The sequence below is a fragment of the Armigeres subalbatus genome, unplaced genomic scaffold, assembly GCF_024139115.2.
Source record: "Armigeres subalbatus isolate Guangzhou_Male unplaced genomic scaffold, GZ_Asu_2 Contig384, whole genome shotgun sequence".
NCBI classification, from domain to species: domain Eukaryota; kingdom Metazoa; phylum Arthropoda; class Insecta; order Diptera; family Culicidae; genus Armigeres; species Armigeres subalbatus.
In genome coordinates this window covers 2,528-28,006 of record NW_026943135.1, presented here as the reverse complement: position 1 = coordinate 28,006, position 25,479 = coordinate 2,528, and the positions used below count along the sequence as shown (strand labels likewise).

The 25,479-nt window shown below is 43.1% G+C and overlaps 2 protein-coding genes and 1 long non-coding RNA gene across 3 annotated transcripts; 1 reads left to right on the top strand and 2 right to left on the bottom strand.

Annotated features, from left to right (window-relative positions):
- The first annotated feature begins 3,623 nt into the window (after window positions 1–3,623).
- Window positions 3,624–4,618, top strand: LOC134204088 (uncharacterized). The gene is made up of 3 exons (XR_009977773.1): window positions 3,624–3,733; window positions 3,790–3,884; window positions 3,945–4,618. It is a non-coding gene; the product is annotated as an uncharacterized LOC134204088 (long non-coding RNA).
- Window positions 4,619–9,787: 5,169 nt separating this feature from the next.
- On the bottom strand, window positions 9,788–11,024 carry LOC134204087 (uncharacterized). The gene is made up of 3 exons (XM_062678918.1): window positions 10,559–11,024; window positions 10,264–10,493; window positions 9,788–9,874 (listed from the first exon to the last, which is right to left on the bottom strand). The coding sequence occupies exons 1-3, from the start codon at window positions 11,022–11,024 to the stop codon at window positions 9,788–9,790; spliced, it is 783 nt and encodes a 260-aa protein (XP_062534902.1).
- Window positions 11,019–14,455, bottom strand: LOC134204090 (uncharacterized). Its single transcript, XM_062678919.1, has 2 exons — window positions 13,944–14,455; window positions 11,019–11,109 (listed from the first exon to the last, which is right to left on the bottom strand). The coding sequence occupies exons 1-2, from the start codon at window positions 14,394–14,396 to the stop codon at window positions 11,068–11,070; spliced, it is 495 nt and encodes a 164-aa protein (XP_062534903.1). The 5' UTR covers window positions 14,397–14,455; the 3' UTR covers window positions 11,019–11,067.
- Window positions 14,456–25,479: the final 11,024 nt, after the last annotated feature.

Sequence of the window (25,479 nt, the reverse complement as noted above, 5' to 3'; positions counted from 1 at the left end):
TCCCGTTTGACATAATGACCATTTGGCATAATTGTTATTAGACCTGTGTGATTGATGTTTTAAATTTCTAAGACCATTCCGTTACGTTGTTTCTAATAATCGGATAATTCGGCATTGAATTAATTTGGCATTGGTGGCTAGTTTTATTTTCCATGTAAAGGTATGCCAAAAAACTTGCCCAATGCGCATTTCTCCCTTTTATTAGGAAAATGATTATTATGAACATTTGTTTTTTAGGGAGTCATATTGTCTTTTACAGACATCATTTCTATTTGTCGAGCTTATAGTTTATTAGTATTTTAATATTAGGGGCGATTCAAATATGACGTCCACTACTTTTTGGGATTTCTAGACCCCCTCTCCCTGTGGGTAGTGTAGTTCGCCTCCGCGCGGTTCCCACTGGAAACGATGGTCTGTCAACAACGGTCGACATGACCAGTCGGCCAAATGAGCTACAAACGAGGAAGCGCGGGAGCGCATTGAGGCTGCCTACTGGGTGGGAGTAGGTTCAGATGCCTTTTCCTGACTTGCGCTGATCTGGCTCTGTACACGCAAGTGTCAACCCTCGCATGGCCTCCCTGCTTGCCGCAAGACAGGCATAGATAACCATGGGATCACTAAAGGCGACTACTCCAGCAGGATTCGGAGGCAGCCGCAAGGGGGACCCTTACAGCAATGAGTTTGAAACATTTTAGAAAATTGCCAGAGAAGGAGGAGGTGAACCCCTTTGCTAAAGGGGATCTATCGGCTAGAAAGGAGCGACGGTAGCTGCGGTACCTGCAATGGACAGTACCGAAGACCCCCCACCGGTGGAAGGGAGCAACCCTGTGGTGGTAGGGAATACCCCCGCGGTGGTAGAAAGTAGCCCGGTGGTGGTAGGGAGCAGTTTTGTCTGCACGTTCTACGACCCACTATACGAGTGGTGGCTGAAAAACTCGATGGCATTATCGAGTTCGTAAGCGGCAAGGCGATCACCAACAAGAAGCTCAGACAGAGCCTGTTGGTGCTTTGGCAAGCTGTTCTAGTCGCTGTTCTAGGCGTGTAGCGGAGGAGAAGGTAGCCAAAAGTATACAGACTGAGGCCCTCTCCTCCCCTACTGGTGTTGCTACGGCCAAAGAGGCGACCGGCTCCATCCCAACGGCCAGCGAGGGCAAGAAAACGCCCAACACGAGGAGACCCAGACCCATAAAGGCCAAACGTCGTCTGGATGGTGTTCAGGAACCCGAAGGGCGTGTGCCCAAGAAGGTGAAAAGCACCAAACAGGCGCAGGAGCCACAACCTGGCCCAAGCCAGCCATCGGAACCCGCAAAAGGGGGCGAAAATCCATGGCAGCTGGTCAGCGAGAAGCGGAAGCTGAGTACCCCTCGACCCGCTAAGAAGGTCACGAAGGTCATAGACAGAGGCGAGGCCTTGTTGGTGAAAACCGACAAAGACAAGTACGCCGATGTCCTTAAATCATCAAGAGCGACCCTGGGCGAGGATGTCCGCCGCGTTAGACGCACCAAGAACGAGAAGATGCTCTTGGTGTTGAAGCGTGGCGCATAATCCAGCGGGAAAGCTTATCAAAAGCTGGCCCAGGAGGTCTTAGGCGACGGTGCCCAAGTTAAGTCGTTGGGTGCGGAAGTGACCCTCCAGTGCAACTGGACGAGGTCACGACCGCTGAAGATGTCGTCTCTGCCGTCAAAAAGCAGTGCGGCACAGAGGAGGGGCGCGTAAAATTTTCCTTTGTTCAATGCAAAAAGTAAACAACATTGATGCTTGTCAAAACGCCCCAATTAGCGCACGGCATTCGTTAGTTGGGGTGAGGTGGAACCCCAATTAGCGAACGATCACTGTAGCCCTATAGTCGCCTTTAATGCTATTTTAATGCAGGTTTTGGCCCAATATATGGCTTTTTAAGTGCTTTATCCTACTTTATCGATAAAGTAGAACTTTTGCTAAGTAGCATTTATTCAGCATCCGAAATGCTAAATTAATGCTTAATTTTAAAATCAAGAAAACATTTTTTTTTTCAATGGGATTTTTTTTCAAATTCTATTTGTTACATAGTTTTTTTTTTCATTTTATATCGTTATTGTATTTTCAAATTCTAATTAAACACAATTTTCACTCTCTTCGAGCGGGATTCGAACTCACGCTCTTGCAACCCAACGCTGTAGTTGTCAACGCCCTTACCAGCTGGCCCATTAGAGAGAAATAGTAGTGGGAATAATTTTGCCTAACATAAAAATTACGCCTCTTCAGTATAAGCGTGGAGTGCCTGAGCGTGAACCAGGTGGTTGGGTGAGCATACAAGTCAGTCTCACAAGGTACGTGAGGTGAGCATCCACGTCAGGCTCACATAGTACGATAGGGGTGAGCATTCAAGTCAGACTCACACGGTAAGACAGGGGTGAGCACGAATCTATAACAAAAGGTCGAAAGCACAAAAAGTCGAAAAGACAAAACGTCGAAAGGACAAAAGGTCGAAAAGACAAAACGTCTAAAGGGGCAGAAGATCGAAAGGACAAAAGATCGAAAGGGACAAAAAGTAGAAAGAGACAAAAGGTCGAAAGGGACAAAAGGTCGAAAAGTACGAAGAGGGTAAAATATCGATCAAGATCAAGTTGATAACAAGTTGAGTGTATTCCAACGGAATTTATGATGCATTTCAACTTAAAGCAAGCTTAAAGCAAGGAAGTAATACTCTTATCTCATCAATCAAAGTTGAAGAATGAGAAATTTTCAAAGAAGGAGTACAGTCCCTTCCCGATTTTGGCAACACGACCGGATTTTAATGTTGCCAAAATGGGGATGTTGCCAAAAACGGGAAAAAAATTTCATACAAAATTTCATTTTTTTTTGTTGGCATGATTGAAGCTAATTACTTAGAATATGTACTACAAAGTATGTGGAGTGTGTTTAAGTGATGCACGTGCATTAGAATTGTCATTTTTGCGTTATTATTCATAACTCGGAGATTGAAGCTTATTACGTTTAAGTTTGTTAGCCACGATAAGTTTAAGAACCACTTCGCAAAGCTGTAAAAGTACGAACAAAAACATTGCAATTAGGATGCGAAAAACGCATCAACCGTCACTTCGAATGCACAGCAAGCCAACCCTGGTGAAAAAGCCTTTTCATAAAGCGGCGCGTCAGACGTCAAACCAAGACGCACACACACCACAGGAATAGCAGCACGAGAGAAAATAATCTCTTCCGGTGTCATTGCGGCGGTCTCGAAAGCAGAAGACGACCATACGTACCGTAGTGCCGCAAAGCAAAAATCTCCGTGTCCAGTGCCGCGATCGTAAAGTTTCAGTGCGTGTTGCAACTCTCACGAACGAAAGGTATCCGTGCAGTCTGTGTCGCATGAACAGCCGGAAAACTGAAAAATAATCAGCGCTTTGCACCAAAAAACGTGAAATTCGCCTCGCCGTGAACAATCTCGCGGAGGAAAAGGTGTGCAGTGTTTCTCGCTTGTCAGCGCAACAGACGGATGATCATTGAACCATCCGGTAACGATTAGATCTTAGTGAGATCAACAATAAAAAGATCCGATACATCTGGAAAGCACGGCATGCGAGGTAAGAAAAAAGAAAGGAAATTAGATGGTTTTGTACCTAACCTAATTCTTTCCATGCAGACGAAAAAGGCGTGATATTGTCACTCACCTGAGTTCCGGAAAGGAGAATAATACCCAAAAGGCAGCTGTGATCGTTCGTCGGAAGCACGGAAGTTCGGCGAACAGAAGGTAAATCCCTCCCTCGTCGAAAGCGACAAAGAATCTAATCTTTCGCAAATTCGCAGTGTATGTCAGACGGAAAGCGGCGTTAAGAGCATCTCGGAACCAATTCACGGAGCCACGGAATCCGGGCAGCGCGAACAGAAACCCCACTGGCTGGGTAAGTTCTTTCGAAATGATTAAGAAGGCAATTATTTTGAGGGTAAACATACATCCACAGGGTTTTTATGCCGGATTTTGTTATTCGTGCCGGATCGAATTCGTCCGCCGTCGGCGCGCGATCGTTGCTGTTTGGCTGGAGGAAAGGGGCGTGCTAGCCTCGGCGAGGGCATCGTAGCTATCGGTGGGGGACCGGCTTCGAAACCGTCGAGTGGTGTGCACTGGTGCAAGTTTGGTGACTGTGGTGTGTGGAGACATCGTCATCTTCGAAGAGAGCATCGACTGCCTCGGAGGGACCCCATCCAGCAACCCGGTCGTACTGGACGGCCAGAGGGGTCTCCAGCAGAGGAGTATCGTCGGTGCGAACATCGAGAGTGGCAGGCGAGACTCGCGGCGGCGAGATGATCGCAGCCCAGGCGAAACGTAGGGGGACGCCCCGTTAGGTGGTACCGTGAGTACTGAACAAATTAGTTTGTAAGATGGAAGAAGTAGAGAAGAGGAAGTAAGACGAAGAGAGTAAGATGGAAGATGTAGAGAAGAGGAAGTAAGACGAAGAGAGTAGGGATGAGAAGGCAGTGAGAGGAAGATTAGGGCAAATGCCCCAAATATATGTATTGATTTGAGATTTGTGGCTTTATTTGTCTTGTTGGTGCTTTAGCCCTCCAGTTTTGTTTGCTTTGTGTCCGCTTTGGTAGTTCTGCTCTACCCGCTACCGGAAACTCGCAATAAGCTCAAACAAAATTGAAACAAACTCAAGAATTGTAACCAAACGATAATGTAACTAATTAGTCAATTTCATATTACAATTTTAATAATAAATAATAATTGAAATCAACAATAGCGTCGGCCATGTCCTTACAAAAAATTGTAGTGATAAAAAATCGTTTCTATAGTAGTCCATTGAAGTGCTGACTTCAATCTGACATCTCATATGAATTTCAGTCCACCGAAAATACTTGTTTATATCATAATTCACTAATAAATCAAATGATCCTACGGATGCAAGATGACTAAATGTGCTACAAGTTTCGGATTCTTATATAATGGGAATTGATGGAGGCTAACTTTCTTGTGTACGGTGTGATTAAGAGTAAAGCTGTGCACAATTTTCGCTGAAAACGAACGCAAGACATAAGACGTTCCATTGTTTTAGAAAATTGGTCCAGCGTATCCAATGTAGTGTGAGTATGGGTTAACTACACTCGACTCACTAAAACCAAATCCCTTTGCACTAGTCGGTCTCCTAGCACTCAACCCAGGAATATTTCAGGCGGCAATGATAGATCCATGAGCACTATGTGCACCTCGCAGTACGAGTGATAGTGTGGCCAAGTGGAAGCTGGAAGACCATTTGCGGCATGCCACCTCTGACACTCGATAGCAGTCAACCTACTGGTGCTCGCTGCAGGTCAGCGCACTCCAGTTCTCCATGCACTACTTTCATTATTATAACTTTGAAAAGATGGATGAATCCTACATCAGACTAAAGAGGGAAGTAAAGCAGATCGGACTAGTGATTAACACGTTAAAGACAAAGTAGGCTCAAGAGAAGACAACAGCTATTCGACAAAATCAAGGTGGTTGAAGAATACGTGTATTGGGCTAACTTGACCTCCGATGAAGATATCAGCAGACAAATTCGGAGACGCAACGTGGCAGGAAAGCAACGTACGAGATCTGGACAATGTTTGTGGAGGGCCAACGCGCACCTGGAGTAAAAATGGTTCTCTACAACGATCCGGGAGGGCCTCCTTAGCCGTGCGGTAAGACGCGCGGCTACAAAGCAAGACCATGCTGAGGGTGGATGGGTTCGATTCCCGGTGCCGGTCTACGCAATTTTCGGATTGGAAATTGTCTCGACTTCCCTGGGCATGAAAGTATCATCATGTTAGCCTCATGATATACGAATGCAAAAATGGTAACCTGGCATAGAAACCTCGCAGTTAATAACTGTGGAAGTGCTTAATGAACACTAAGCTGCGAGGCGGCTCTGTCCCAGTTTGGGAATATAATGCCAATAAGAAGAAGAAGACAACGATCCGACAGGCACAAGAAGGCGAGGTGTGCAGCGATCAAGGGGGATCGATCAGGTGGAAGACGATTTACGGACCCTCCGTAGACTGCGTGATGCGTGACTGGTAACGTACAGCAGTGGACGGAGACAACTGTTATGTATCGCAGAGGCCACTTCGGCCTTAGGCTGAATAAATAATAATAAAACCACATGTGCCGCATACTCGCCTATCGAAGCAGCTAGAATTACACCAGGGATCTCATGGGAACTTCACAGGAGGTACTCCACTTCTGATACTTCGCCATCACAAACAGAACACTCGAGAGCAGGCATTGGAAGTGTGAGTGAGCATTGAGAGCATTGATCTATTGAAATCGTAACATCCATAGCCAATGAGTGAAGCAATGATTTTTGCATTCCCCTTGCTCTAGTACAATGAAACCAAACAATCAAACCACTTCATGTGTTCTCCTTTATTCGCCCTTTTTCAAGGTGATAAGATAGTCGAGAGAAAGTATCAACGCCTCCCATTCAGTGTACTAGAGTTCCAGACTCATAGAGGTCTTCTTTTTTAGAATGCTTGAATGGCTTCTTTTATCAGCGCACCGGAACGGCGCTCATTGTTGTCTTACCAAGTGTTTCGCTTCACGCAATCGGCTTCCATTGGTGCGCGTTGCAGATCATTAAACGGTGAAGCATCGACCGTTCAATTTCAAAGATCTTAGGAAGCTCATAACTTGCCCCGCGGCAGAGCATCAAGTAGGCTTAGATTAACCCGATTTTTTCTCTTGATCTGATTTAAGTCAATAATGCCTGCTCAAGAGCCTTACGGTTACATGACACCAAACTCTTACCATTACTTTTGAACTATTGGCAAACATGCTAGAATCAAAAGGCTCGTTATGCAATTGACACATCAGGAAAATGGAAAAGCCAACAGTGTTCTGATATTAATCGCTAGACAAATTTGCGTAAATTTCAAACAATAAGACTCTTTGAAATAAAATTGTTGCTTATTTTCTATACGGGAATTCAGCAGAAAGACGGATAAAATGATAAAATGACAGTTTCTCGGCTAATACCAGAAAAGAGGCGCGTAATGAGCAAAACGACTTGATGGCTAGACCGAGGCTAGACAGCGCATTTAGAAAATCGAATGTGCCAATCACTAGCAATTAAACCTACGGGAGTTGCTTGTTCCTGGATCACTCATGCAGTATCGGTTTCATAGTGATGTAAACAGCGGGATTCGCTTAATAGGTGTTGTACTATGTACAACGATGTGAGTCATCTTATCGACGACAAAATCAGTGAGATGCCAAAAAATACGACATTCTACGGTGGGCTGGTTAGATGATGGTAGTGTGAATGGAAACATGGAAAACGTGAATAAAAAGAGCAGAAAAGTTTCAATAGACATTGTTTGCAATGAGCGGTAATACGAGTGGTGGTTCATTAGTTCAGTGAAAGTATTCGTACAGAGCCCATAATACGCATATAAACCTTAATGACATTCACTTTTGGTTTTGTTTATCCTTTTACATATTATAAAAAGGTTTTAGCTCTAAAAAGTAATAAAAAAAATATTTTCGAGGTTGTTGCCAAAATCGGGAAGAAAATGTTGCCAAAAACGGGTGTTGCCAAAATCGGGGGTAGACAAAAACGGGTGTTGCCAAAATCGGGATGAGACTGTAATTATTATGAATATGAAACAATATTATGAATATCTAGATAGATCTGTTAGAGATAAAAAGATTATTGATTAAAACAACAAATTGAATTTGTATAGTGCGAGATTGATTTTCTCTGTCTTAGTTTCTTGTCTATTTCGACCTTTTGTCTCTTTCGGCCTTTTGTCACGTTCGACGTTTCGTTCTTTCGACATTTTGTTCTTTTCGACCTTTTGTCTTTTTCGGCCTTTTGTCACGTTCGACGTTTTGTCCTTTCGAACTTTTGTCCCTTTCGACCTTTTGTCCTTTTCGACCATTTGTCCCTTCGACCTTTTGTCTTTCGACTTTTTGTCTTTCGACCTTTTGTCCTTTCGACTTTTTGTCTTTCGACCTTTTGTCACTAACCCGGTGAGCACACAAGTCAGACTCACACACTCAAAAAAATATACACGCTACTATAAAGTGTTTTGCACTTTGATTTGCCCTACTGGTCAAACATGTGGAAATCGAGTGCAAAACACTATCAGTAACTCGCCGTATCACATATTGGTTTCAACAGCAAAACACTTTCGACACAAGTGTTGTTCGTTGAATAAAAAAGTTTTCTGCTTTGCATTTCGAATGATATTGTATTGAAATGCAAAAATATTATTTTTCATTTTCAACAAGAAAAGTTTTGGAAGCGAATGTTCTTTTTGTTCGATTCAAATGTTTTCACTATTTAAAATAATAAGGATTTTGATTCACGACAAATATTTTTGCATTTTCATTTATTATTATAACTTATTATTTTAAACTTATTATCTAGCATACATATATCCCATCAAGTATCAAGTAAGTAATATTTATTTTTAATCAGTTCTCGAACGCTCACTTTTCCACCTCCTGCTGCTCATGAACGTCATGTTTTGGATAATGATTCCGCCAAGAACTGTGAAAGATTGAAAATTTATGATTTAAAGCGACAGTCACTTTTAAATTATTCAAATATCTATACCATAAATTCAAACCATGCCCGTCTGTTAATGCAATACTGGCTCCAATCATTGGATTTTTTTCACTATTTGGTTCCTGTGAATAGAATAATGAGAAACATCATCATTAGACAAATATTTATATTAATTCGTAGTTTAGGATTTTGTAAATCACATTATAAAGATTCTACTTACTTTCTGGAACCTGGTTACTTCTGATGGGACCTTGCTTTTTCACTGGGAACGCAGAATGACCGATTTACTAACCGTCGCATCATTATCCATGTTTATTTTTTTTCAAAGTGAAACACGCTTCAATAAAATGTAAAGCACTTTCGATTGCTCAGATGTTCCCTTGCCAGCAAAATGATTGAAACGAAAGTGTTTTACACTTCGAAGTCACTGTTGCAAACCAGTAGGGCAAAATCAAGTGTATTTCTATTTAAAATAAATTATGAATAAACTTGAAATTGAAGAGTGACTGAAAACTGAGTTCCTAAATGTTACATCACTCGAATTTGAAAGGTAAAAATGTTTGAGCTGTATAGAAATGCTTTTGGAATCAAACAGTAGACTTACATTCACATCCATGTGTAAGAAGTCTTGGATCGAGCGTTCCAATTATTTTGCGTGTAGGGCGTGATAGAGCGTGTAGGGTGAGCTAGAAGGTGTGATAGAGCGAGCACCAAAGTAAGACTCGCATTGGACGAGTGCCTGTGTGAGCGAGTACGTTAAGTACTGCCATCCCCAAGAACTAGTGCTGGGAGGTAGTTCCTGCGGGAAACGATGGCGGAGCCCAAGTCGGTATTACCGGTATGGTCGTGTCCGACACTCCAGTACCTTCCGTGTGGTAATTGGGCAGCTACAAAGCACGTGTGCTGGGTTAGTGTGTAAATGCATTCTTCCTTGTTAAAAAAATAAATAAAAAAAGTAGAAGGTTGTATCCGAGACACGACCGCCAATTGGACGTAGGATTACGTAAGTGTAGAAGATTTTATTTTGAAACTCTAAATATGTTTCTTGGTGCTGATTTTTGAAGATGGGGCTGTATATTCAATCTGGGTTGGAATATCCTCGACATGTCGCATATCCTGGAAATAAATGGGCGAAAACCCGATTGTTACTATAAACTCATTTCGGTTTATAACTATAAGCAGAGTATTAAAGAAACAGAAGATCGGTAAACAACAGCCTCAACAACATCTTCCTCCATGAATATTTGGTGGCCCTGAAAAGGGCCGTTTGTTTATATTGGCTTGAAGCCTTTTGAAGTGATGTACGCCGTGGTCCCGATGAATGTTAAAGGATGCATCAATCCACTGTTGGGCTGAATCTGTAGAAAACAAAGAAAAGAACAAAACGGAAAGAATGTTTCATATTAAATACATTATGATCTAAATATAAATTTAGTTACCAAATACTCAAGTTTCATTTTCAGGATCAATTATCTATTTTGCTACGGACTGTCCGGCTGATGTCAATGATTGGTCATTCTGGTTGAAATCGAACGTTTTGGCAGATGAACTAGCGGACCAACGACGATTAGTGACGTTAATTCACTTCACTGGGATGGCATCGGTTCTAGAATAAAATAACATAACTGATGAAGAGAACTATGTTTAATTCTTAATCATTAGTTTTACCTCGGGACACCGCAAGAATCGACAAAATAGGCCGGTGGTAGGAGAAGTACGTGCAGTATCTCCTGCTTTCCACACTTACGTTCCGGGTGAACGTTAGATCGAGACATGTGCCACCCAGAGTAGTCGCTATAGTTGGATCCGAAGCACAATCCAGATAGAGAAACTGCTTCATGAACCAGATGAAATCTCTGTTCTCCTCTTTCGTCACATCAATATTAAAGTCTCCCGACACTACCACGGGCATGGCAACATGGGTGTACTTTATGAGGTTGCGCACTAAGAAATATTTCTTTTGCTTCAGGGTGGTACCTAGTAAATATTCAAAATTTAATGCAACACACTTAAATACAAACACAACTACTATTTGATTATACCTGGTGAAATATATACCGCAAACAGTAACGTGCGGGTTTCCATGATCGAAACCTCTGCAGCACAGCAGTCCCCATATTCGTCTGCTACACTCAATGCTGGGTCATAGCTTTCATTGAGCTTCGTAATGGCGTGAGAAACGGCCATAGTCGACGAACCAGCACGTTCAAATATTGCCACTCCTCCCGCTCTTGTTCCGTCACGCTTCTCTTGACAAACACAAAGGTATCCATTGATGTTTGTGGTTGTGCCGTTGTCAAGCCAAGTTTCGCTCATTGCAAGCAAATCAACGGCGGTAAGCACCCGATCTGTTGCAATGTCCGACGAGTGTGCATTCAAACTTTGTACATTGATGCTCATCAACGTACAAGCCAACTTGTTTGCGGTTATAGCTTCCATGATATCGTCTGTAATGGTGCGCATACGATGGTTACTCAAACGTTCAAGTTCCGTCCGGAAGTCGTTCATTCTAGGGGTCATAGAACCCTTTCCGTGGTGGAACCGGAATGAGTTACTGGCATTCGTCAGATACAATCCGTCGATTGATGTAACCCTGGAAAGACCAACGTAAACTAGCTGCTGTTCCTGACCCTTATCGTAATTATATACGACTTCCGAGAATGGACTGTGGGACTGTGGACTGTGAGGGCACACGCACTTACAACGGGAAACTGAACTCTTTTGCACTTAACACCACCGTTAAGGGTTACGTTCGCCGATCGTTTGACGATTGGAGTCCAGCCTGTTTGTAGCACCCCAGGTCTCGAATACACCAGCGGTCTGGCCTTCACTCTCAACATCTTCCCAATGGACTCATTTTCGAATGCCATCCAAAGCCTCGTGATTGCCTGTTGCTGCGAGTTTCCTTCGTTGTACTCAACATGCATGAGCTCTCCGATCGCTCCGTTCACGATGCCATCTTCGACATCCACGTTGGTGGTCAGCATATAAGGTGTACCAAGAACAAGACGCAACAGATACGGTAAGCAACCAGTCTCTACTACACTCATCTTATGCACCTTTGTGCGAGCACTGGCCAGCTGGGAATTGTCCTTATAACCAAAGTATAGGTCATCTGCAGTACATTCGACAGCCTCTCGATCCATCAACGCCACAGAGTTATACCGTTCGACATCAGCGTTCCGATGGAATAACCGGATCCCTCGAGGGACATGCTGCCGACACCACTCCTCCGTACGGAACCTGCTTTCAATAAGCTCGATTTCCTCAGACGACATCCGCTCACCGTTGCCAATTTTTGTGAGAATGCTGGAGAACTGCTCGTTGGTTTGTCGCATAACTTGAACCAATGGGTAGAAGTCGAGAGATTGCCATAAAACGGCGCCATGCATGGAGTTTATGCTCGGTTTAAACACCGCCCGTGCATTGACCGGTGGCAATTGACGAAGATCGCCGCAAAATACGATCGGCATTCCACCGAATGGATCGTCGTAGTTCCCCGTGATTTCTTGAAGCCGGACATGTACTGTGTTGAGGACATCAGCACCCAGCATGCTTGTTTCGTCGATAATGATGAGCTTCACGTTGGCGAAGGCGTTCCGGTACAGTTGTAATGCCTCGAAACTCAGCTTTGAGCTTTGCCTACGCGACATGCAAATCCGGAATGCGGAATGCACTGTTGTTCCACCTATTGCAACCGCTGCTTTTCCAGTGGATGCGCATGCTACATAAGCGTTGTGCTGCTTATTATGAGCTTGGCTGTACCGGTTCACTGTCTCCATTAGAATGCGCAAAGTGAACGTTTTGCCACAGCCCGCCGGGCCAGTGAAGAGTATTTGCACTGGTTTGCAGTTTTCTTCAGAGGAATGCAAGCTGTGGATTACTTGCACAAACAAATCCCGCTGCTCTGCATTCGTGGCACGCACCATTTCACAATATTCTTGCTTTGACAAGACATTTGATCGCTGTTTGACGATAGCTGCCAAGGGTCCTGTTGGCAAGTTGTGAATATCGTCATCATTCGGCTCCATGACAATCGTGCGGACGAACTCATCGCGCTTCTGGTCGGCAATCACCTGCTGCTCATCGTCTTCGCTGCATATGCGGATGTATTCCTCCACAACCTGATCCAAGTTCATTTCGCAGTCATACTCCTTGTGCTTTGCCAAAATAGCGGCCTCGTTGTCTTCATACAACTTCAGGAACTTGTTCCGATCAAGTACATCGCAGACTTCATTCCTGAACGGTAGGAAGAGGAGAACCATCTCACGCTTATAGTCGACCATTTCCGCCATACTGTATGAGCACCAACGCAATACACGCGGAACTAAACGGAGTCTATATGAATGCTTCGTGGATCTTTCTTCCGAATAATATGCTGCGAAATCCGCCAAGCAGATATCATCCATTCCTCGGCGCAGTTCATACCGTTGGATGATGTTTAGCGTCCACACATCGGTGGAAATGTCGTCGAGATCCTCTTCGTCCATCTGTTTGTTCCGCTTCTTGGATTTTATTCGCTCTTGTGGCCACATTGTCGCAATAAACTCAACCTAAAACTGTTGTGACCACTCTTGTACGAATATGCGCTAGACGAGAATAAGTTATACACCCTATATACAGAAAGTATCTGAATAAAGAGATAGTCAGAAGTATTGTAACACCGAACATAACAACACGTCTTTTGAGTTGATCTCACGCCTATCACCGTTTATTACAAAAACGAAATTGAATTCTAAATTGTGAAAACTATATCATTTGATGAATGGTACCTTGCGGCTGGCTTCTGACATCGGTTGCCGAAGCAAATACCAAGCAGCTTCCTGGGCAGACATTTCCACGGAATTTAACATTTTTATGCTGACCTTCTTCAACAATCCATTGTAGTCCTGGTCTGGATGCTCTTCCTGGAGCTTTATGAGGTCACGATGTAAACTACTTATGCCTCTGTTGGTCTTGTTTACGTATTCCACAACATAAGCAGCACATGAAAACTCCTCCAGCACAAACTGCAAATCCATATTGGATTTGAGCTTCTCAACGATCCAAGGATTGAATGGATTGGTCCAAAGCTGCGTCATGGAACGTTTCAGCAGAACTGTTGGTCGGCGAATGGAAGAGCGAATCACGTCCAAGTAGTAATCGTACGTGCAACTGCTATCAACGAGAAACGCGTCAAGGCTATCGTAGACCTTCGTTTCAAGAGCTTCCCGCATTTTCGCTGCCTTTCTGTTTAGCTGTTGAAGTCGGCCATCCCCGGCTGTAATAGGGATCAGAATTCTGGTTTGATCCATTGGCCAGTACGGAATATTAAACCGGCAACGTTTATCGTTTCGCTTGAAACACGTAAACGTGTGTTTATGAACCTAAAAGGGTTTGACATTGTGAGTGATTACTTGCTAGAAACTATGCGAAATTTAAACCCACCTGATTGCCATAGGTCTCAGGCAGATCTTCCGATCTGATGGAGCACAGAAAATCGATCAACTCAACAGTAGCGGGCATTCTTTCGGAAACATCCTCACGGGGATCGTTCGCCAGCCAGAGCAGAATATGTGCATGCGGGCTGCCACGATGCTGGAACTCGATCCTCTTAAAATAATCTACAACGTGGTATTTGCCGAACGGGCTCAACCTGGTCGATGACAGAAGGCGCAGAAAGATGTTTACCAACTTGTGAAAATATGCACAGCACGTGACAGGATCTTCGCTGACAAGTGTAGCACGCTGGAGTGCAGACAACTGTTGCACAATATCGTCCATTTCCGCAATGTTAGAGCCACCAGAAAGCTTCCGCAGAATGCTTAGTAGGTGAGGCCATCTAATTTCATTTGCACTCATCGTCAAAAACATCGTGGGTTTCCCCAGCTGCCGGATCATGGCGAAAACATCCCGTTTTCTTTGCTGCCAATATTGAACGGAGTTCGGAATAGATTTCAGAAAAGAGAGGTTACGCTCAATTTAGCGTTTCAAAAGTTGCCGATCTTGCAACTGCGCCCTTGTTATGTTGGCCGTGCCCATGCATTTAAAGGTATTGTTCAATCCTTCCGATACCCGCAGCCGCATGATTTTCATGGCCATATACAAAATATGCTCCGGTCTCGCGCCCCGCCGATCCCGACGTCGCACCTCGCTAGTAGCCATCATGAACGCTGTCACATGGACTTCACGGTTGAAGCATCTCGGATGACCAAGATAAATATCAGGGAAAGACAGCTCCTCAGCAAACTCATCGTAGATAATGGAAAGCGGTTTCTGATTTTGTGCCGGTGCAAGTTCCAGACACTTGTCTTCATTCCACATGAGCGTATGTTGTTGTCCAATCATCATTTCTACCTCGTTCATCTCGTCGACGACTTCAAGGTCTACTGCCCTACGTTCCTCCGAAATATCCGTCTGCTCTGTTTGTCCGATCGCAGCCAAGTTTTCTTCATTGAAAACAATTCCATTCCGCCTGTAGAGCGGTGTAGTAACCAGATAGTTCAGCCATGCTTTAACGGTACCTTTATTCACGTAGCCGGACATTTAACTTGATTTGTGTATGAAGTGTTTCTTGATGCACACGTTGATAGCATAGTCGTCATCCAGTTGGCGGGGAAGTTCGCCTACCATCTGGGCCACGTCGACTGGAATGTTGATAATTTGGCCGATTATTGCCAAACTACCTGTTGCATGTTAATGAAAGTAGGTTAGGAAAATCATATATTTATTTGATGTAATACATTTTTAAGTTAAAATAACTTTTCCACAAACCTGCAGTATGCCGCAAACGACGAAACTGCATGAAATTGATCCTGGGAGACACCAGTCTTGTGGTGAGTGGGTCTAGCGGAGGCAAATTGGACGGAAACTTGGGATATGTAAAGCCATTCGATTGCGACAATGTGGGAATTGATCCGCGGTTCAGGCTTGTTCGACATGTAGCACACGCCAAAAATCCTTCCACCGTTTCGAAATAATTTGTCGCCAGTAACACGGCAGCATTTGAGTCGGAGATTGGTTTCAAATCATTCCTGAACCAGATTCTAGCACACACATCACAAGCGCAACCGAAATCGTTTTCCACGAAACGTTTCTGGAACTCCCGATCAGCCCGATCGAAATTGGGTTTGTCTTGTGTTAAAAGCGAAGAAATATGTTCGCCATCATCAGCGACAGCAGACACGTTTTCTTCAAAGTCACCACGCTCATCTTCGACATCTGCTCTTGCGGACTGCATCACAACACCGGCGTAGGAATCTTCATGATCAGAGTTTACGACCGTATCAGCACGGATTAAGTTGAATTCTACTCGAAGAAATTGTAACACGGGAAGATTAATCCTTATTGACAGACAGATATACATAATTGACAGATGCATTCGCATTTAAAATGACTGTACCAAGTACAATAAGACATTTAAAAACATGAAAAATTATTGCCAAGCGTACTATAAACAACAATAGCATAGTAATATAAAATTCAAGTAGCATGTGTTTAGGATATATTTGTACAAAACACACTATCCAAAAGTTTAAGTAAATCTTAACTTTATGTCATAAAAATCTATTTGTTAAAATTTTGCGATTCGCTGGAATCTAATATGTTATTGTTCCAAATATGAAATTCAAAATTCAATTGAATCAAAAAATAAACAAGTAAAAGACACCGTAGATTTAATACGACCCAATAATTCATTAAATAAAAATAATATTTGAGAAGCTCCAACTATCTAATTCAAATTTAATCCGAATCATACTCAAATTCAGAACAATTAAATAATATGTCCGAAAAATATATCGAAATTCAAACTCAAGACAAAATAGAAATTCGATTCAAATCTTATCCATTAATACATGAATGCAAAATTCAAACACAATCGATTTGCAAATTTAATTCAACACCAAATCAAAGGACCAAATCTTACCGATTGTGTGATTTCAACTCTACTGGCAGGCTAATGTAACCTACCAAGTGAATGAATTCGGAACTATATTAACAAATTGAATATCTAAGAACTTTTGGGCTTTTGGGATTGGAATTATATTGTTCCATTTATCGTTTAGCGATTTATAAAAACCCAACAAACAATTCAGGCTAAATAAGCTAATAAGTAAACATTTGCAGTATATATTTCGAAGTACTTGAAGAACTTCAGCCGTTAAAAGTACTTACCATGTTGTCAAATGTAACATTTATGTAAAATAATATATAAATTATGTGTAATAACAATGTAATACATTCGACGACAAGCAAAGAGAAATAGAGGTATTCGTAATAGAAAATAGGTAATAGAAAATATTCGTTGATAATTTCACATTTATAGATAAATCTGCTATATAAAATGATAAAATGCAAAATTTCTATACTGTCATCATAGAATTTGAAGATTAGTTCACATTATTGATATGTATTTACACATTTGCTGCTAATAATAACTTCCTACCTCGAGTTGAGGGCCCTTCGCCAGCGTCCCAACCAGTAGCCGACGACGTACTACCCTTGGCCGCTTTCAACTTGGCCCGATAACTCCGTGCCCGTTCAGCGTCCGTCCTTGGAAGCTTTGAGGGTGCGTCCGATTGTTGATCCCTTTCACGCTTCCTGGAATTGCGTTTATACTTCGCTGCCAAGTATTGCGACATCGCACTGTATTCACTAGTATCGAATAAACTTCTTCTAAGCACAACTAATGTTTCTCACTTCACCGATGTGATACGAGACACTAACTGTATATCGAAAAAAAAGTACGTTTTGGGAGTGAAATGAAAGCCTTTCTGGTACAACTTTGTTGTACGAGAAAGGCAAAAAATATGAAAATTGCATCACGTTAGCTATTGAAAAGTGATGTCTGTGCTAGAGAATGCATGCATATTGAATGCCAAGTTGAACCTGGTGAGAAAATGTTTATTTCAAGAATACCCCTGTTTAGTAGGTGCTGGGATTAGAGATGATATTCGATTGAAAATTTACTCAAATGTTAGCAATTTTCATATTTATTTAAATACGGCGTTGTTCTGTTGCTCTCAAGCAATTATGAATTGCACTTTGCAGAAAATTCGTCTCAGCTCAAAATACTCCCATGTAATATGATAGTTATTATAAGAACCAATTTGTTTTCCACAATACGCCTATCCAATCACAAGCAGCAATAAAGCTTATGATTTGTACTTTGAAAAACATTTGTCTCGGCTCAATCTTCTCTCGTGTGAAATTATGATTCTGAAAAGAACCCATTTGTTTTCAGTAATGCACCTTCCCAATCACAAGCAGCAACAAAACCGAAGCAGAATCTAGAAAAAATTTCATTTCATTGCTACCGACCCCAATGTCAGCCGCTCGATAAGTTACCGCTAAAACGCGACATACGCCATCATGCGAATCAATTTTCGCAGCATCCCCCTCCGAAGAGCGCTTGCGCTGCTGCCGACGCCAAGCGATTGTAATTTGCACTTTTAAGAAGTAAAAGAAGAAGAAGAAGAAGAGTCGCTGGTTATGTTCGAAAGCACTGGCATCGAACGAACGAAAGGCGGAGCAAACAAGCCGATGCCAAGCGATCATAATTTGCAATTTGAATTGTAAAAGAAGAAGAAGAAGAAGAAGGATGATGGTTTGTTTTTGAGGGATATTAACTCAGGCGGTCATTCATCCCTAAAAGAAGGAGAAGAAGAGGCCCTTGTTATGTACGAATGCATTGGCATCGAACGAAAGAAAGGCGGAGCAAGCAAGCCGATGCCAATGATACGGCGCTCAAAGGGGCGGGGCCTCGAAGTCCATGCAAACGTATTCTGACCAGCCGAAGTCTGATTTTCTCGGAAAATCGGCAGGACAATTTATTACTCGGAAAATCGGCAGGACAATTACATCGCAGCGCCGACCAGAAATCACCGGCGGTGAAAAGGCTGAGAAGAAACATCATCAAGGGCGTCTCATCAGTAGTAATAAACTACTACTACTACTTCTCGGAAATTCGGAGGACAATTACATCGCAGCGCCGACCAGAAATCACCGACGGTGAAAAGGCTGAGAAGAAGGGCGTCTCATCGAAGGCGTCGAGTATCTTCGTGCGTGTCGAGCTGGCCAAGCCCGCCGTTTCGGAGGGTTCCAAAGTCGTCACCAAGTAAGTCAGCTCTAATGAATGAACGAGGAAGTAGCTTCACTTAAAACGGCCCTTTTCAGGGCCACAGTCTCACTCAAAGAGGAGAGGAATTTTCGTACCGTGCACGCCGGAAATCAAAATTTTGTAATGAATTTCCACTACTGATGCCACTGTCAGCCAATTTAGAATTTGCCGCTGGAACACGATAGAAGTCATCCATCCTAATACATTGTTTTGGAACGTCTCCATGCAAGGAGCGCATCGGCTGCTACAGCCAAAGAACTTTGCCCGTCACCAAGCGATTATGATTTGCATTTTTGCAGATTTTTGTCTCGGTTCAACCTTCTCCCGTGAAAAGATGATTTTGTTTCCAATGACGCGCCTTTCCAATAATAAACAGCAAGTACGCCGAAATCAGAATCTTGGGAAAATCTGATTTGACGCAACTCAATGATGTGAGACGTCATCATTGTTTAATTCCCGCACTTTTAATAGATAGCAGATTCCAACTTTCTACCGTCGCCAAGCGGTTATGATGTGCACTTTGAAGAAAATATTTTGGCTCTACCTCTCAATAGTACATTTGCCAAGAATTGATTTTGATCCACAATGCGCCTTTCTAATCAATCATAGCAAACAAACGATAGTCCGTATCTTGCGTAAAAATTTCACTTTTCTGTTAAATAGTCACTATTAAGAAAACATTTTCAGTGACGCCACTGGTATGCGGGGACCGTAATCGCTGCCATTTTTGCAATCAACTCTATCTTCTCATAAAATTTTGGTCCTGAGAAGAACCGGTTTTCTTTCCAAAATGCGCCACTAACAGTAACTAAACGATAGTCCGAAGATTGTTGCTTTTAGCGATGGCCTCTCGATGTTCCACTTTCTGCTGAGACTGCTCCTACGGGCGTCATCGTTGTGCCCGCTCTCCGAGAAAATTTAGTTGAACTGAGGATTGGAGTCGAGCCCGTAGGTTGCACGATTTTGATGTCTGTGCTTGCGATGCACATCGCGATTGGTTGGTTTACCGATTTTCAGTGCCTAGTAAAATTCAATTTTTCAATAGTTCAGCACTTTGAATGCATTTTTTCGATAGCTGAGCAAAATCTTAAAGAGTTCGTCGATCGATTAACACCAAAATCTTTAAAATCGGTTGAAAGACGGCTGAGTTATTAGCCCATACTTCCTGACCACTTTTCGTGACGGTCTCAAATTTGAAACTGCAGAATGACCCCCCAATGTTCCGGAAAGACGTAATCCTACGTCAAAAAGTATTAAGTAGCGAGATGTGTGCTGTAACATTTGAGTACTGCAAAGTGAGAAATGAGAAGTGAGAAGTCAGTGGCGAAAAGTGAGAAGTGATAGTTGTGAAATGATAAGTAGGATGTGAGATGTGACATAAACAGAACAAGGAGTGAGAAATGTAAGATGATAATTGGGAAGTGAGTAGCGAGATGTAGAGTAGAGAGGAAAGAGTGAAGAGATATAAGACAGAAAGAAGAAGGAAGAAGAATCTAAAAGAAGGAAAGAGAAAGAATCTTATTTCTTAGTTCTGTAACTGAATTTAGGACCTCGGCTTCGGCCGTTACGATACGATACTATAAGAACTAATGAATTGCTTTAGCCAAGGTCGTCCTGCTTCAGCTAGGGCAATTTTTGTAGCGTGCTTGCGTTTATCGCGGACGATCTAAATAATCAAAACCCGCACAGCAACACTTCTATAGCGACCGACTTCCTCCGACCCTAATGGAATGGGAAACTATTTCCACTTATGCGCCAACACACCTGAGTGTGATGTGGAAACGCGTGTTAAAAGGATTGCCCGGTTAACCCTCTCAGGGCGGGTAAAGGAGCGATCCACTCTACTGCAAAACGCTAGGAAAGAGATTCTGAAATTTGGTTTTCGATCACTAAAATGTTGGTGCTGAATTTAAAGGTAATGGTATCTATATTGTCAACAGAGTTGGGTACAATAATTGGGTTTCCTGGCTATAGCCTATTGTGAGCGCGCACTAGATTATTTATATGATGTAATAAGTGTTTTCACTTGTTTTCTAGCAAACCTCTTCTTCTGGAGGCTATGTAGACTTCGCTTCGTGGTGGTTCGTGGTGGTGGTGGTGACGGTGGAGATGGTGGTGGCGACGGCAGAGATTGTGGATGCGATGACTTTGGCGACGACTAATGTAGCGGTGACGTCAGACGTGGTACCGACGATGGCGGTAACGAAGACCAATGTGGTGGCAACGGAAATTCTCTTGAGGTGCGCCAGTAAGCATAGCGGGTTGGGCCCTTGCACTGCACGGCCTGGCCGGATCGGGCTGACGGTGCTAACGACGACTGAAATGTCTCCGGTTGTGGAACCGATCGTATCAGGTTTCTGGATGTAGTGCTGTTATGCGGAACGTTAATGCTGGGCTTTAGTTTCCGAAGTGGCGGAATGCGAGCGAAGCTTTGACTGTCGAACGGGTAGCTGATCTTGGTTGCGGTCTCACGAATTTGCCGGCAGAGATGGCATTTCACCACAGTGTTTGCACTGTAGCGCATGAGAAATGCAAAAAATTGAGCCTACAAACAATACTCACCACACTTCATGCGACCCACTCTTTCTTTCGCTGGTGAGTTTACCGAACGCCGGTGAGTGTAGGGGCCTGCATGCTACAGTGCATGTGTACCAAACTTGTGCTTAGAAAAACGCTCGCACGCGCTCGGCTGCGTATTCACTGCCGTGTACACGCCAGTGTGCGCTCTTTCAGGATCGCAGCAGTAAATTGGTACAATGTGGTAGAGATCGAATGATTTATTTTAACCGTTAAGACGTTCTCGATCCTGAAACGCTCATGCAGGCTCGCTCGAGCTGTGTACCACGAGCGATGATTTTTTCTTAAATGTTGGACAAAATACAACATCGCTCGCGTGCTCGAGTGTTAATTTCATTATAATGAATATTTAAGCTTTACTCCATAGATGGTCAGACGCTGGATGAATAGAAGAATAATGTTAAAATTGATACATTCAGTCAAACTATCGTTTTCATCAAATAAATGTAGCTGTTACTTATCTTATTCTTCTTCAATGGTTCTACATTTCAACCAGAACTTGGTATGCTTTTCAACTTAGTGTTTTATTAGCATTTCCACAGTTATTAATTAAATGCTTTTCTTTGCCCGCCAACTGCATGAATATTGTGTGGCAAGTACAATGGAAACACTGTGCCCAAGGAGCCGAGAATGTTTCACGCTATCCAGTGACGAGTCAGCCAAGGCCTAAGGGCTGCAAGTTTCTTTAATAAAGACATATTGTTGTCATGTCTTCTGAAAACATCCTAGGCCGGACCGAGAATCGGCCTTGTCATTTCAAGATTGGCAATCCTACGCCTTTTCTCGCAAAGCTAACTGAATACCCCAAAAAATGAAATGTAGATATTATTCAATTCATCAGAGATTACAAGTTAATTGAACCAATGCATTATAAAGATAAGAACACTCTCCATCATCATGCGGATACAGTGGACAACGTTAACTTTACTATTGGTTATCCTCTTATGGCATGTTCAATGCATACACTAGGCCCAGGGAGTCGCGAATGTTTCCCACCCGAAAACATCCGAGACCGGACCGAGAATCGAGCTCGTTATCTCCGGATTGGCAATCCTATGTCGTTGCTCGCGGCTAACCCTCACTCCATTCCTATTGACAAGAAATGAGGCACTCCTTTTATGCAGATACATATTTCTTATATTCGAGGCTACTTTAGATTAAAGTTTCGCTATGTATATTCCTGGTTTACGCCATCTCCCAAAGGCACACGCCTTTTATTCAGTATCGGCTTCAATAAAATTTCTCGGGTTACAGCAATTCCTACAACTTCTTAATACCACTTAATTTTTCTTCGAGTTGTGTATTGTTTCGTGCGGTCAACAAAAAGTATTATTAAATTCAAAGTGTTCGTAATTTTTATTACCTGAGAGATTATCAGGAACCTTCTTCTTCTTCTTCTTCAATGGCTCTTCATTCCAACTGGAACTTGGCCTACTTTTCAAATTAGTATTTTATTAGCATTTCCTCAGTTATTAATTGAAAGCTTTCTACGCCCGCCATTGCATGAGTATGTATCTTGTGTGGTAAGTACATATAAGGATACACTATGCCCAGTGTGTCCAACCTGAAAACATCCTAGACCGGACCGAGAATCGAACTTGTCATCTCCGGATAGCCAATCCTACGCCTTTGCTCGGAATGCTACTGGAGACCCTGAACCCTAGAAAATTAGTATGCTCTGGCCTATCATGAAGTATAGTATTTATGACGAATTATAACTTATCTAGCCTAGACTGAGCAACTGTTTTGCTTTCTCGTATACCAAGAAGTAGCGAAAAGCCAATATCATCTTCTTCTTATTGGCATTAGGGCCGTACACTTATTACATAAGCACTTAAAGGGGAGGGGGATCTGTCATTTTCTTACGCTCCGTATAAACGAAAAATAGTTTAAGTGTGAAAAAATGAAGGAAGGAGGGGTTCGAAAAACCCAGAAAAAATGTTTATGTAATTAGTGTACGACCCCTTACTGCCACTGGGATTACCAAATTACAATTTTTGCATTCGTTTGCATGAGGCTAACACGATGATACTTTTATGCCCGATACCCAAAAATTTCCAAGACCGGACCGGAAATCAAACCCAGCCACCTTCAGCATGGTCTTGCTTTGTACCCGCGCATCTCAGTGCACGGCTAAGGAAGCCCTGAAAAACCAATACAGACCCCATTCGATTTTGGCAACAACCATTCGATTTTGGCAAGACAATTTTTATTTTATTTTCGATATTGCTTATAAACCACGTAAATATTGTAACCCTCTTAAAACAAATTGGTTAGACCAAAAAACCGACGTAAAAAAGGCGAAAAAATCGCTTAAGTTTTTTTTAAGATAATCGCCTAAATGTCGAAATTTTCGTAAAAGAAATTGATTAGGCCCCGAAACCGACAAAAAACAATTTAAGAAAAGTAGAAGGTTGTATCCGAGACACGACCGCCAATTGGACGTAGGATTACGTAAGTGTAGAAGATTTTATTTTGAAACTCTAAATATGTTTCTTGGTGCTGATTTTTGAAGATGGGGCTGTATATTCAATCTGGGTTGGAATATCCTCGACATGTCGCATATCCTGGAAATAAATGGGCGAAAACCCGATTGTTACTATAAACTCATTTCGGTTTATAACTATAAGCAGAGTATTAAAGAAACAGAAGATCGGTAAACAACAGCCTCAACAACATCTTCCTTGTTTATGTTGGCTTGAAGCCTTTTGAAGTGATGTACGCCGTGGTCCCGATGAATGTTAAAGGATGCATCAATCCACTGTTGGATTGGACCACACCACCGTTAAGGGTTACGTTCGCCGATCGTTTGACGATTGGAGTCCAGCCTGTTTGTAGCACCCCAGGTCTCGAATACACCAGCGGTCTGGCCTTCACTCTCAACATCTTCCCAATGGACTCATTTTCGAATGCCATCCAAAGCCTCGTGATTGCCTGTTGCTGCGAGTTTCCTTCGTTGTACTCAACATGCATGAGCTCTCCGATCGCTCCGTTCACGATGCCATCTTCGACATCCACGTTGGTGGTCAGCATATAAGGTGTACCAAGAACAAGACGCAACAGATACGGTAAGCCACCAGTCTCTACTACACTCATCTTATGCACCTTTGTGCGAGCACTGGCCAGCTGGGAATTGTCCTTATAACCAGAGTATAGGTCATCTGCAGTACATTCGACAGCCTCTCGATCCATCAACGCCACAGAGTTATACCGTTCGACATCAGCGTTCCGATGGAATAACCGGATCCCTCGAGGGACATGCTGCCGACACCACTCCTCCGTACGGAACCTGCTTTCAATAAGCTCGATTTCCTCAGACGACATCCGCTCACCGTTGCCAATTTTTGTGAGAATGCTGGAGAACTGCTCGTTGGTTTGTCGCATGGCGTTGGCGCCATGCATGGAGTTTATGCTCGGTTTAAACACCGCCCGTGCATTGACCGGTGGCAATTGACGAAGATCGCCGCAAAATACGATCGGCATTCCACCGAATGGATCGTCGTAGTTCCCCGTGATTTCTTGAAGCCGGACATGTACTGTGTTGAGGACATCAGCACCCAGCATGCTTGTTTCGTCGATAATGATGAGCTTCACGTTGGCGAAGGCGTTCCGGTACAGTTGTAATGCCTCGAAACTCAGCTTTGAGCTTTGCCTACGCGACATGCAAATCCGGAATGCGGAATGCACTGTTGTTCCACCTATTGCAACCGCTGCTTTTCCAGTGGATGCGCATGCTACATAAGCGTTGTGCTGCTTATTATGAGCTTGGCTGTACCGGTTCACTGTCTCCATTAGAATGCGCAAAGTGAACGTTTTGCCACAGCCCGCCGGGCCAGTGAAGAATATTTGCACTGGTTTGCAGTTTTCTTCAGAGGAATGCAAGCTGTGGATTACTTGCACAATCAAATCCCGCTGCTCTGCATTCGTGGCACGCACCATTTCACAATATTCTTGCTTTGACAAGACATTTGATCGCTGTTTGACGACAGCTGCCAAGGGTCCTGTTGGCAAGTTGTGAATATCGTCATCATTCGGCTCCATGACGATCGTGCGGACGAACTCATCGCGCTTCTGGTCGGCAATCACCTGCTGCTCATCGTCTTCGCTGCATATGCGGATGTATTCCTCCACAACCTGATCCAAGTTCATTTCGCAGTCATACTCCTTGTGCTTTGCCAAAATGGCGGCCTCGTTGTCTTCATACAACTTCAGGAACTTGTTCCGATCAAGTACATCGCAGACTTCATTCCTGAACGGTAGGAAGAGAAGAACCATCTCACGCTTATA